The sequence below is a fragment of the Camelina sativa genome, chromosome 11 (genome assembly GCF_000633955.1).
Source record: "Camelina sativa cultivar DH55 chromosome 11, Cs, whole genome shotgun sequence".
In the NCBI taxonomy this organism is placed as follows: domain Eukaryota; kingdom Viridiplantae; phylum Streptophyta; class Magnoliopsida; order Brassicales; family Brassicaceae; genus Camelina; species Camelina sativa.
In genome coordinates this window covers 17,555,803-17,569,651 of record NC_025695.1, presented here as the reverse complement: position 1 = coordinate 17,569,651, position 13,849 = coordinate 17,555,803, and the positions used below count along the sequence as shown (strand labels likewise).

The following is a 13,849-nucleotide window of genomic DNA, read 5'->3' as shown; positions in this document are numbered from 1 at the left end:
TGTGGGATATTATACCCGTATTTTTTTATTTATCTATTGAGTAATATATGTCTGTTTAAAAAAATTTGTTACATTTTTTTGGTAAGGAAATTTTTNAACAACATTCAACAATCAACAATAACAAACCAGGACTCTGCATCGACCGACACCAACATGCATCGACCGACACCAGTTGGAGGTTGCGTCGACCGATGCAAGGTTAACCTGCATCGACCGATGCTCCCATTGCATCGACCAACGCATGCTCGACATAGCACGAAAACCCTAGTGTTTACGCGCCGTCCTCGTATCTGCATCGACCGACGCACAAAGTGCATCGATCGATGCAATGCCGAGCATCATTTTCCCCCGAAGCTTCTCGCCGGATCTTCGTTCCTACAACCACAAAACTCGATCCAAAGCCACAAGAAAGCTTCCTAACGTCCCAAAGATCATTCTAACAAGCCTAACAACACACAACAAGCAAATTAGAGAGATCTCTAGCTTAGATAAGCCATGGTCATGCACTTACCTTTGCCAAGAAGATTCTGAACCTCAATCAAGCTAGAAAACACTTCTAGAAGCCTCCTACAATGTCCTATGCCTTAGATATCACCAGAAAACACCACCAATTCACAAAAATCACCAAGAACACCAAGAACACTCTTACTGTCTTTTGTTTCTCTCAAAAGCGGCCAAAGTCGACTAATAAGACAAAAGAATCGATTTCAGGGTTTTTCTTTTCCCTTTGCCCAAAACACAGCGTTTAACTTAAACTCGTCCGCACAAAACTGAACTTGCATCGACAGATGCAGCTATTGCATCGACCGATGCAACCCCTAAACCGGGATTTCGGTTTGCGGAGGTTACCCTACTCATTTGTATTCTGAATTATTTTGGTCTCTTTTATAGTATGACACTGATCCATTGCCCAATTATTTTAGGCGATGTGGGATATTATACCCGTATTTTTTTATTTATCTATTGAGTAATATATGTCTGTTTAAAAAAATTTGTTACATTTTTTTGGTAAGGAAATTTTTTTTTGTATTACATCATATGCAGGAAAAAATCATAATTTTTATTAACTAAATGTATTGTAGAATAATTCAAGATAATTTAAATATAAATTCAAATAAAAATGAAAGAGAATCATATATTTATGTTTGAATGAGGTAGACAGATTTTCTTATTTTTTTAAATCTTACCTATAATTAATTTTGAATTTTTTGGTAACTAATATTAAAGTTAATAAATTGAATGCTAATTGTTTCCAAAATGATTTTTTTGTCAAAAGTTGCTGCAAAAATATTAGTATAGATGTAATTTAAATAATGATATAGTAAGATAATTTCCTAAACTAAAATATAATTAAATAATTACATATCTGTATTATAAATATTACAATATCTTTATATTAATTACATGATCTTCTAGATCCTTCTGCATATCTGCCTATTTTTATTAGTTATCTTTTAAGAAAAAAAAAAGCCCAACTGTTTAGGCTTAATATTTAAGAGCCGGCCCTCTTTTTTCTTTATTTAGTAGAAAATATCATAAGTATATTTATTTAGGGTTTCTTCTCCTCCTCTATTTTAATTTTCCTCGCCTCAACCAAAGTTTCGTATTCCACAAATTGGTGTTTATGTCAACGATCGGAGAATCTTCGTTAAACCCAAATAAAAGTCTTGAAGATTGTGAAGACGTGGATAATATAAGTCAATTGCCTGATGAATTGCTATTGAAGGTACTATTGTTTCTCCCAACAAAAGTTGCTGTAAGCACAAGTATATTATCCAAGCGATGGGAGTTTCTTTGGATGTGGCTGCCTAAGCTTGAGTACAGTTCTAGGGATTACTCAGAGGATGAATGCGCGAGGTTACAGATACAGTACGATTCCTCATTCTATGACGTAGCAAGGTTACGGGACTTTATTGATTGTAATCTGCCATTACATAGAGCTCCCGTCATAGAAAGCTTTCGTCTCAAATTGCTCAATCGACCGTATCAAGTTAATAATGTAATAATCTCTATGTGGGTTTTAATTGTTGTCTCCCGCTGCGTCCGCGAGTTAAACCTCAACATTTCTTGTACGCGCTATCCTACTGGCTTGCCGACCAGTTTGTATACATGTAAATCGCTTGTGATCTTGAAACTGAAAGACATGGTTCACATGGGTTATGTTCCTCGTACGGCTTCACTCCCGTCCTTAAAAACTTTGTCCCTTCGACGTGTGTCTTACTCAGGTGACATGTCCCTTCCCAAACTTCTTTCCATTTGCCCAGTTCTCGAGAATCTATATCTGGAACGAGGTGATAATTTTGAGGATGTTAGCACATTTAGAGTAATTGTCCCGTCCATGCTGAGACTAACCCTAAAGATAACAAGACGTTCTGGTTTTGAGGAGCTTGTGATAGACACTCCTTCTTTGAAGTATTTCAAAGTTACGGATTATAAAGGAATTTATGTACTTGATTTTGAAAAAGATAGCTACTCCTTCGACTTTAAAGATATGCCTAACTTGGAGGAGGCGTATATTGATTCGACATACCCCGATATCGAAAAGTTTGTTAGATCAATCACATTCGTCAAGCGGCTTTCATTATGCATACCAGTCAATGCTGAAGAGGTAATCTGTTTCCATCTATCTACCAATCTCCTTTTAGAACACTCAACCAGGTTATCTTGAGGTTGAATCCTTTTTCATCATGTGCAGGCGTTGTATCGTGAAGGTATTGTCTTTAACCAGCTAAAACATCTGAAGATATGTCCATGCGATCCAAATTGGTCGAAACTACTTGTTCGGTTACTTACAGATTCTCCTAATTTACAAGAGCTAGAGGTCTATATAAGTGATGTAAGTTTCTTCCATAGAGTCTTTTTTTTTTGTTTAATTTACCGTAACTTATGTTTAAGCCATGCTCTAATGTTTGATCTCAGGACCATAAAGAGAGTAATTTGGATCCACTGCTTCGCTGGGATAATGAACAGAATTGTGTTCCTGAATGCTTGTTATCGAGTCTTGAAACTTTCAAGTGGACAGGGATACAAGGATCACGAAAAGTGATAGATTTGGCAAAATATATCTTGAGAACTGCTCGTTGCTTAAAGGCTGCGACAATCAGGTTCCGGTCTGCTCTAGAGACTGAAGATGAACGTGAGATGGTGATCCAGGAGTTGTTACTTTGTTTTCGAGGTTTGACAACAACTCATACTACTTTGATGTTTTCATTTATATGAACCGTACGTGATGATCACCTCAATGCCGCCAGTGTTGATAGTTTGGAAGTTGCTTCCCAATTTTTAGATCTTGGCTTCGACAAAGCTATTGTTATGACTAATAATTATGTGATCAAATATGTAACTCTTGAAGAACAATCATTATCTTTCAACAGTGCCTAAACTATTATCATTTTCTACTGTTTCATTGTGGTTCCCAACGTATAATACTAACAAAACAAGATTAGCTATAAATAAATTGTGATAACTTCAAAGTGCTTAGCTAATATTCTGGCTTCCTAATGTGTACTTAAACTTTTTTTTGTAGATTAAACAAAATATATTAGCAATTTGAAAACCAAAACTTGGTTTAAAACAAATAAAAAAAATATGAGAAATACCCTATAATAGCACTATTTTAAGTTTTTCTTCGAACATTAGCACACATATCAAATTTTCCAGATGTAGCATTTATAAAATACTAGGAGTTGTTCTGTGCTACGCACGTATTTGTCTTCATATTTTTCCGTAAATTTAGTTTTTAAAACAGCTAATTATTACGACATTATTTTATACAACCCAAATATTTATGTATACATTTTTAAGTATATTTTGGATTCTACCCTTTTATTTATATATATTTACAAAGTTAATCCCTAAAAAATTTCCAAAAATAGCATTACATCAGATTTTGTTTTCTAAATATTTCACATACCATTCCAACTTAAAAAATACAGCAAAATCAATATGAAAACAGAAATTATGATATATTTAACCACACATTCTATTTTGTATTGAAGATATTCTTTCTATGAATCTATTGCAAAGAAAGAAAACAACAATTTGATTACTATTTTGTTTTCCAAAACCTGTGAGCTTTGATTCTTAACATAAAAAAAATTTCGATTCACATCTATTTAAATATTATAATTAATAAATATAAACTTAATAAAATTTTAAAATATTACTGTAAAATTATAAATTTTAAAATACTATATAATATGGTTATAAGTAGATAGGTTATAAAAATGACATGTTAAAATTAATAAAATATCATTAAATTTGTGCTAATACGGGTTAAATCCTTATTTTATTATTTATCAATACTATTAATATTAGAATATTTGACATACAAAAATTAAGTTGATTTAACTAAGACTGTTTAAAATAATTAAATCATTAGGTAAAATATGACTTAATCATATTATATAAATGACTTACTATGTATATATATCCACTATTTTTTGTTATATTAATTAAAATCAAAATAGAATCTTAAACACTAAACAAAAAAAATTAAATATAACAAACAAATGTTCATAAAGTATATTGCGGGTTAAAAAATTAATATAAACATTTAGCTGCACAACAATCAGAAAATTTAGTTATTCCTATATTTGAAAAATGTCCGATATTTAATAAACAAATACAATATAAAATATAAATAATTATTATTATTATATGCACGCGGTATACCGCAGGTTAAAATCTAGTATATATTATAATCTTATATCCTTAAATTATATAATTATCAAATTATTTGTTAAGAGAAAAAATTAATATGTAAATTCAATTGAATTACACTAAAAATTTAAAGAAACAAAATAACACTTGTGAAAGAAGAGATCATTAATTGATAATCTTTTGGAGCTTGCCAAAAGAAAACTTTACTTTAGTATTAAATTATATAATATAGTAAGGTTTCTTTCAACTCTTACTCTAAGAATCATCATTATATATTAAAATTCTTTTAAAATCAAATACACATACAATTATTTATTTTCTTTTATAAATATTTTAAAATGATTGCATAAATCATCAAAAGATGAACAATAGTAAAAATAATTTACATTTTTGGAAAAATTATTCAAGACTTAGTAAGATAATATTTCTTCTAAAGTTAGGAACTTCACAAAAACGGATTATCCGAACAACGATACTATTGTTACCAGTGTTTAGTTGTTTGTTGGAAATTGAATCGAGGATAGAATAGAAAGTAAATGTTTTAGTTTTCACATTAATTTGAAAGAGGATGTGTTTGTATAGTAACAGGTTGTTTTTAGGAAACCAAACTTTATAGAATGTTTTGTTTTTAGGAAACCAAATTTTATAGAATGTTTGAACCTTTAAAAGAGAGAAGGGATTGAGCTCAAATATTAGTTATCATAAATTTGCAAGTGTTTCAAAATAATAAGTTAAAAATCAGAAGTAATCTAAATAAAAATGAAAATTGAGGAATAATAGTGGGTAGATATAAGGCAATGCATAAAATGATGGTATTATTTCAAATTAAAACATAACTGATTATGTTCATAATTTATTCTGAAATTCCTAATATGAATACTTAGAAATTTAATGTAATTCAAAAATACCATGATGTTTGAAATAATAAGTGTGAACCTAAGAAAATAATTATAGAATTAGATTAAAACATCTCACAATCTTACGTAATTATCCATAAAATAAGCTCAAAATTTTCATTTTATATAAACAATTTTTTAAAAAGTTAAACTAATTTACTTAAATAATACCATTCCACCATCTTATTTAAATTTGATTCTGCTTGTGCCTATGAAAATTATATAAGATTCAAACACAGATATTAAACTCTTATTCAAACCTATAAATTTAATTTAATATTGGTTTAGTTCTAAGATGAAACCAACCACACACTGGGATAAGGTAGCTCTAGATTTTTTAAGGCTGCATATGTTTCTTATTAAAAAATGGAGGAAAAAAATGTTGATGGTTTTTTTTTTTGGTTTTATGAGCCGTCCAAATTATAGTTAATTAGATCCAAAGGAAAAAAGTACAGGTGTCAGAAAAATATTTAGCCAAATATCATTTTCTTAGCAAAAGTTGAGAAAAACCTGGTCATATTATATAAGATTGATTATTTAATTAGATACCAAAATTCATTACTCTAAAAATCAAACTCCAGAATTTATATTTCTCCGGCGAAGTTTGAGGTGAATCTTTCGATCTGAGATCTTCATCAACTTCTGGGAGAACCGCCGAAACGATTAGCTTTTTGACTCACCGTACTCCACCGCTTTAGCCGGTATAACCTCCGCCTTTGCAAGAAAAACCAAACCTGTATCGACGAGACTCTCCTCCTAATCGAATCATTTAAAGAGAAATGGTAAGCAATTGGTTGTGGTCCTCTCAAATCAACCCATGGGGAAGGGATCGTTTATGATCGGTTGATTTGTTATGTCATCGTTGCTTCGTCTCCGGTTCTCGACTCGTTGAGTTAGAACTATCATCAACAATGGTGATTTACGTAAGGTAATTAATCTTCTAACGGTGATTTGAAATGGATTTTGAGTGTGTTGATTTAGATAGTGATGAAATTGTGATTTAACTTCCTTCTATATATGGCTATCAATTTTGGTGTTGGGATTGGTCTTTCATTGTTTCGATTCAAATGGGAAAATTTGGTGATAGAATTGATGTGGCGAATCAGCTTGGTTCCTTCCACCGGAATAAAGGAAGGATCATCCGTCAATGAATAAAAATTCAGGAACAATTATCGAGTTCAAGCAACGATTTTGCAAGAAGATGAAGAGAAAGTGGTGGTGGAGGAGTCATTTAAAGCCGAGACATTTACTGGTAAAGAACCACTTGAGTAGTCAAATACGAGTTCTTCTTCAACTACTTTGTTTGACTCATGAATCATTAAGCATGAGCAAGGAGTGAATGTCTCCTTACTGTAAGGGTTTTATATTGTTGCGTCTTACTAGAAATTTAGAAAGTTTGATAATTGATTGTATGTTCATGTTATTAACAAGAGTTATTTCATTTCTTCTGATGTTGTCTTTTTTTTTTCTTTTATGTTTCCCCTCAGGACTTGGTGATTAAGATACTTCACAGATTGTATTGTTATCGAATCTATGCAACGTTTTTTGTTCTTGAGACGATTGCTAGAGTGCCTTATTTTTGCCAGTACATCTATCTGTAGTTTCAGTTCCTTATAAGTTTGTGGAAGTTACATTTAAGAGAGTATAAAGAGCTAGTCATCAGGATTTTGTATTCTTTGTAAGACAGTAAGATTGTGAATGTCACTTGAGATATGTGAAAAAAAACATTGACATACTACTGATCAAGGAATATATATAGGCCATCTTCCTTATCTCATTACAAGTATAGTTTAACTTTTAACAACCAAAGGCGATCCAACCATCATCCTCTTTGTGGAATATATAGGATTGGTGGAGAATCAAATCTTGTTTTATCGTCTTTATCAACAATTATGGATCTGGACGACAAATGTAATTTGTTTATAGATTATTTAGAACCTAAGTTTGTTTATGTATTCTGTTATGCTACACATGTATGAGACCTTTGGTTGGTGGAGGAACGGCAAAGATACAGGAAGGGATCCGTCAGTGTTAGGAAGACCTTCACCTTCCTAAGCATAACATTATATATATAAAACCACATAATATTAGCTTTTTTTCATTAAGATTTTGTATTATAGATATTTTCTTATTTTGGATGGTGTGTTTTCTGAAATAATTTAGATTTAATGCTATGTTTTTATCTATTTTTTGTTATTATGAGATTAGTAGTCTAATTATCATTTAGGGAAAATTCCTTAAAATTTTGGAAGGTCTTCTCAAAGTATAAGAAGGTTTTCCTAAAAGTTTGATTTTTTTTTTAAAAAACACTTGTTAAAAAAATTTAGGAAGGACACTATAATGTTTAGGAAGGATTACTTAAAATTTAGGAATATTTTTCTAAAGTCTTGGGTTAAAAAATTGGTTTTTAGGAAAGCCTTCATAAAGTGTTAGGAAGGCATCCTCTGAATTTAAGAAAGCCTTCATAAAGTGTTATTTTAGGATGTGAAACCGAGAACTGGTGTTTAACCAATAATCTAAGCCTTTACTTCGAGTACACATTGAGGCAAAGTGAAAATACAAACAGTGATTTAGGAACACATATTCAACATAGAGCTTTAAAGGAAATGAGTCAAAATAAAGGTTAACATCCTTGTAACTCCAAACAAGAGCAGTCTCCTTGTCTTTTTGATTGTTGATCCATTAGTCATCTTGGTTTAAAGTTCCATCACATGCTCTGCAATTACTTTCAAGAAAAAAATTGTTGTTGTCACACCAGATAGATCCTGAGTTATAAGATAAAGGGTAATGCATGGGAATAAGAAGTTTTGGTTGCTTACCTTAGAATATAGCCATACTCAGCAGCAATTTCAAGACCTCAAGGAAATCAATGGTACCATTACCATCCACATCCACTTCATTAATCATGTCTTGAAGCTCTGCTTCGGTTGGGTTTTTTCCAAGAGAACAACACATCACAATCCCCAGCTCCTTAGTGGTAATGCAACCTACAAGTTAAATCAAGAATTGAAAAAATGAATCAAACTATTGTCGCTCTAGAAATCTTGAATAGAACAATTCAACTGAATTTATCTCTAATTACGGAACTCAAAGCAAACAACAAACATGTATCATCTAAAGCTAGATATTTATAATTCCTCTATTGACAGTTTATTGTCATGAGCAATGAACAAATCTAATATGAGATAATCCTAACAAAATTTAAAGAATAAGAAATCTCCAAGGACCAAATCGTTAAGTTCCTTGTAGACTTAAACGTCATCATCATCACCATCTAAATTTCAATTCACCGACATAATTTTATCAAATCCAGAAACCAAATAAACAAAAACAAGGACAAGAATATAGAGTTCATGATTGAGATACCCAAATCACAAATCAGTCAATCTATTGAAAATCTAAAACGTTTGAAAATAAGAAAGGGAAGTCGATCACACCATAGGACTCAAGCGGACAAATAAAGCAATGAGACCTAAGAATCAAATCCAGAATTCAGAATCGAGAATTGAGCTTACCTTGAGTTTAAATCAGAAGCTGCTTGGCAAATATCCTCACTACTCTCTTCCATCCCACTTTATCGGGCTTAGGAGTCGCAACCTTTCATATCCGGCGCTGCGTGGCGGTGGTATTAGTCCCTATCGCTACAAGCTAGACCTCCTAACCACATAGTCTCACCACGGCTCGGATCTCTACTATTGCCACCAGCTTCCCCAACACCATCGTTAGCAAGTGATTCGCTTTGAGGGTAATCAAAGTTGGGTTTCTCTCTCCGGCAAGAATCAGCGTCCATCTAGTTGCCGCCGCCGTGTTAACCGTGATAGACACCGTCAATGCTTTAATTCTCTCTCTCCATGGTCTCTCTCGCCGGTGAAACACGGATTCTCTAATTCTCACAATTTCAACATTTTGTTTAATCCTTGTTTTAATTTAATTTTATTAATGATATATTAGTTTGTGCTAAATTTGGAACATTTGAGAATATGTGCTAATTTTGGACTAAAAACTTAAAATTGTGCTATTTGTGAGAATTCATTACTCTAAAAATCATTACTCTAAAAATCAAACTCCAGAATTTATATTTCTCCGGCGAAGTTTGAGGTGAATCTTTCGATCTGAGATCTTCATCAACTTCTGGGAGAACCGCCGAAACGATTAGCTTTTTGACTCACCGTACTCCACCGCTTTAGCCGGTATAACCTCCGCCTTTGCAAGAAAAACCAAACCTGTATCGACGAGACTCTCCTCCTAATCGAATCATTTAAAGAGAAATGGTAAGCAATTGGTTGTGGTCCTCTCAAATCAACCCATGGGGAAGGGATCGTTTATGATCGGTTGATTTGTTATGTCATCGTTGCTTCGTCTCCGGTTCTCGACTCGTTGAGTTAGAACTATCATCAACAATGGTGATTTACGTAAGGTAATTAATCTTCTAACGGTGATTTGAAATGGATTTTGAGTGTGTTGATTTAGATAGTGATGAAATTGTGATTTAACTTCCTTCTATATATGGCTATCAATTTTGGTGTTGGGATTGGTCTTTCATTGTTTCGATTCAAATGGGAAAATTTGGTGATAGAATTGATGTGGCGAATCAGCTTGGTTCCTTCCACCGGAATAAAGGAAGGATCATCCGTCAATGAATAAAAATTCAGGAACAATTATCGAGTTCAAGCAACGATTTTGCAAGAAGATGAAGAGAAAGTGGTGGTGGAGGAGTCATTTAAAGCCGAGACATTTACTGGTAAAGAACCACTTGAGTAGTCAAATACGAGTTCTTCTTCAACTACTTTGTTTGACTCATGAATCATTAAGCATGAGCAAGGAGTGAATGTCTCCTTACTGTAAGGGTTTTATATTGTTGCGTCTTACTAGAAATTTAGAAAGTTTGATAATTGATTGTATGTTCATGTTATTAACAAGAGTTATTTCATTTCTTCTGATGTTGTCTTTTTTTTTTCTTTTATGTTTCCCCTCAGGACTTGGTGATTAAGATACTTCACAGATTGTATTGTTATCGAATCTATGCAACGTTTTTTGTTCTTGAGACGATTGCTAGAGTGCCTTATTTTTGCCAGTACATCTATCTGTAGTTTCAGTTCCTTATAAGTTTGTGGAAGTTACATTTAAGAGAGTATAAAGAGCTAGTCATCAGGATTTTGTATTCTTTGTAAGACAGTAAGATTGTGAATGTCACTTGAGATATGTGAAAAAAAACATTCACATACTACTGATCAAGGAATATATAGGCCATCTTCCTGATCTCATTACAAGTATAGTTTAACTTTTAACAACCAAAGGCGATCCAACCATCATCCTCTTTGTGGAATATATAGGATTGGTGGAGAATCAAATCTTGTTTTATCGTCTTTATCAACAATTATGGATCTGGACGACAAATGTAATTTGTTTATAGATTATTGGGGTGTTTGTCCATATGGGCTTTTGTGCAGCCAAAAGTTTCAAATTGGGCATTTTTGCCCATGCTTATAGGATTAGGCTTTTCTGATGGGCAAAATGACGAGTATATCCTCCTTGTCGATGCGCGGGAGGTTGTACCTTCAAATGTGTTAATCATATAGTCTACCTCCATAAATGATGCGGGTGTAGCAGCGACATCAGCACTCACGCTCTTGGCAAGTCATTTCCTGACTTCATCGTGTACCTGTTCATCGGGAACCCAAGGGATAAGAAATACTCCCTCCGTTTCAAAATATAGGATGCTTAAGGTAAGGCACACATATTAAGATAGTTTACTTTTCTTTTAAAAAGTATCATATATATTTAAATTAAAAAAGATTCAACCAATAATAAAGAAGACTGCATAAGTAATGATTGTAGATTATTAAATATATATTAAAATTTGCATGGAAAGTTATAAGACATCTTATATTTTGAAACAAAGAAAAGAGGCCAAAACATCTTATATATTGAAACGGAGGGAGTATAATAGAAGACCAGTAAGAGGAGAAGATTAAAAATAAACCCTAAGTATTGTAAAAAAGGGAACCCAAGGGAGAAGAAATCTAATAGAGGACCAGTAAGAGGAGAAGATTAAAAATAAACCCTAAAGATTGTAAAAAAGGGAACCCAAGGGAGAAGAAATCTAATAGAGGACCAGTAAGAGGAGAAGATTAAAAATAAACCCTAAGGATTGTAAGAAAGGGAACCCAAGGGAGAAGAAATCTAATAGAGGACCAGTAAGACCATATGCAATACGAGGAAGAAGGGATAAACTAAACCCTAAGGCCAAAAGGTATCTAGAACCCAAACATAATCACATAGCAACCGTTCATATCAGATATATATACCACAAACAGAGCATAGAGATCCACCAATCAAGTAAACTCTAATAGGTAGAGGAAAATGTCAACCCACGTAGAATCAAACAAACAGAGAATATAATATAGACATGAGATATCATGGAGGCACAAGGGGTTTAGTAAAACCTAAGGGACAAAGGCAATGGGAACCCAAACTTAATGAGATAAGACAGGATAGTGCAGAGAGACCACATTAAGCATAGAAACACCAAACTGTTTAAGCAGATTATCTACCATAAATAGACAAATCGCAAAAAAAAAAAGCAAGAGAGACAACACAATGATAACACCTAGCCAACGAAGAGGCACAAAGGGTTTACTAAGCCCTAAGGGAGAAAGGCAATGGGAACCAAAACAAAATGAGATAAGACAGGATAGTGTAAAGAGACCACATTAAGTATAGAAACACCAAACTGTTTAAGAATTTTTAAGCAGTTTATCTACCATAAATGGACAAATCGCAGAACAAGCAAGAGAGACAACACACTGATAACACCTAGCCAGTGAGGAGGGGAAACTGAAGACAGTGTGAAATAAAGCCTTAGGACCAAAGAAACATTAAACAGAAAGAGAATGAGGTATAGTTGAAAGCTTATACCTGATGACACAGAAATACTATGTAGGCTACGAGAGGAAGACATAGGTTCGAACTGAACCTACTCAAGAAGGAGAAAACAACAACATATAAAATTGTAAGACAGAGTAATCTTGGAGACGCCTCCGAAGGAAGAAAAACATAAAGAAACTAAAGAAAACAATTAAAATTGTACAAATATGGAATACAAACTTACCTACAAGCGACACTGGGCGGAAATCGTCGACTTGCAGGCGAAGTTTGCGATCTGAAAACTTGGAATAGGAGATCAGACTGAAGATCTGGAAAGCTGAAAAGGTAGATTGTGGGGAGCAAAAGCTCAGATTGTGAACTTCAATTCCACTCACACATATTGTAAAGAACATGACTAACAATGCCTAAACCCATTAGATTCGTTTATTTAGTACGGAAAAAAATCACAACCCAGGCAAAGATGACATAAAAATAGAGCTCACATACCTCTCAAATTCTGGCGATTCTCAGATGGCTTCCTGCGATACAGAGAAGCGACGAAGATGGTGAAGCGCTATTGAAAAATGAAAAAAAATTGGGATTTTTTAACCTTTGAATTAGAGAGACATGAAGTGTAAGTTTGCTAACCGATAACGAACCTGACAGTTTGAAACTCTCCGTCTCTTCTACCCAATTAAAAAGGGGAAATTACATTTGAGAAAACTTAAAAACCCTAGAAAATTGAAACTTACTTCTCCAAAAAATTCTCTTTATTGACGTTTTTGAAGAGCTAATTCGTTTGGGGGGATCATGGTTGTGTGTAGTTGGAGGGAGAAGATTAGATCATATTCTCTTTTCTATGGCTAAGTCGACGAAGTTAGAAACCAGAGTTGTGTCGAGAGAAAGAGACGATCAATTGTGTGATGTGAGAAGGGGCAATATTGTCTTTTCGTCATCCAAAAAAGCCTAAATCTGTAATCACGGACAGAAAGTCCGTATTGAACAATACCCATGAGAATAAATGCCGATCTCGTAATTAACTCTAGATTATTTAGAACCTAAGTTTGTTTATGTGTTCTGTTATGCTACACATGTATGAGACCTTTGGTTGGTGGAGGAACGCAAAGATACAGGAAGGGATCCGTCAGTGTTAGGAAGACCTTCACCTTCCTAAGCATAACATTATATATATAAAACCACATAATATTATCTTTTTTCATTAAGATTTTGTATTATAGATATTTTCTTATTTTGGATGGTGTGTTTTCTGAAATAATTTAGATTTAATGCTATGTTTTTATCTATTTTTTGTTATTATGAGATTAGTAGTCTAATTATCATTTAGGGAAAATTCCTTAAAATTTAGGAAGGTCTTCTCAAAGTATAAGAAGGCTTTCCTAAAAGTTTGATTTTTTTTTTAAAAA

At 33.1% G+C, this 13,849-nt stretch overlaps 1 protein-coding gene and 4 long non-coding RNA genes across 8 annotated transcripts; 3 read left to right on the top strand and 2 right to left on the bottom strand.

The window, feature by feature from the left end:
* LOC104723665 (putative F-box/LRR-repeat protein At4g15060) lies at positions 1,625-3,442 on the top strand. Its single transcript, XM_019231891.1, has 3 exons — positions 1,625-2,608; positions 2,696-2,836; positions 2,920-3,442. Exons 1-3 carry the CDS (start codon positions 1,625-1,627, stop codon positions 3,217-3,219), a joined length of 1,425 nt encoding a protein of 474 aa, XP_019087436.1. The 3' UTR covers positions 3,220-3,442.
* On the top strand, positions 6,095-7,296 carry LOC104723664. 2 transcript variants are annotated; one of them, XR_002034279.1, is made up of 3 exons: positions 6,095-6,486; positions 6,646-6,810; positions 7,046-7,296. It is a non-coding gene; the product is annotated as an uncharacterized LOC104723664 (long non-coding RNA). The 2 variants fall into 2 exon arrangements; XR_757402.2 differs by lacking the exon at positions 7,046-7,296 and having other exon boundaries at positions 6,646-7,007.
* On the bottom strand, positions 8,192-9,437 carry LOC109127716. The gene is made up of 3 exons (XR_002034282.1): positions 9,074-9,437; positions 8,378-8,545; positions 8,192-8,283 (listed from the first exon to the last, which is right to left on the bottom strand). It is a non-coding gene; the product is annotated as an uncharacterized LOC109127716 (long non-coding RNA).
* Positions 9,610-10,685, top strand: LOC104723662. 2 transcript variants are annotated; one of them, XR_002034280.1, is made up of 3 exons: positions 9,610-9,975; positions 10,135-10,299; positions 10,535-10,685. It is a non-coding gene; the product is annotated as an uncharacterized LOC104723662 (long non-coding RNA). The 2 variants fall into 2 exon arrangements; XR_757399.2 differs by lacking the exon at positions 10,535-10,685 and having other exon boundaries at positions 10,135-10,493.
* On the bottom strand, positions 10,506-13,362 carry LOC104723663. Of its 2 annotated transcripts, none has more exons than XR_757401.2 (5): positions 13,085-13,362; positions 12,933-12,999; positions 12,670-12,762; positions 12,477-12,534; positions 10,506-11,220 (listed from the first exon to the last, which is right to left on the bottom strand). It is a non-coding gene; the product is annotated as an uncharacterized LOC104723663 (long non-coding RNA). The 2 variants fall into 2 exon arrangements; XR_757400.2 differs by having other exon boundaries at positions 12,933-12,964; positions 13,085-13,359.

What these genes read in the sequence shown, in the direction of transcription:
- LOC104723665 (XM_019231891.1), top strand. Translation starts at nt 1,625, where the DNA reads ATGTCAACGATCGGAGAATCTTCGTTAAACCCAAATAAAAGTCTTGAA. An exon ending in TACCAGTCAATGCTGAAGAG is followed by an intron (nt 2,609 to 2,695) that starts GTAATCTGTTTC and finishes CATCATGTGCAG; the next exon opens with GCGTTGTATCGTGAAGGTAT. An exon ending in TAGAGGTCTATATAAGTGAT is followed by an intron (nt 2,837 to 2,919) that starts GTAAGTTTCTTC and finishes GTTTGATCTCAG; the next exon opens with GACCATAAAGAGAGTAATTT.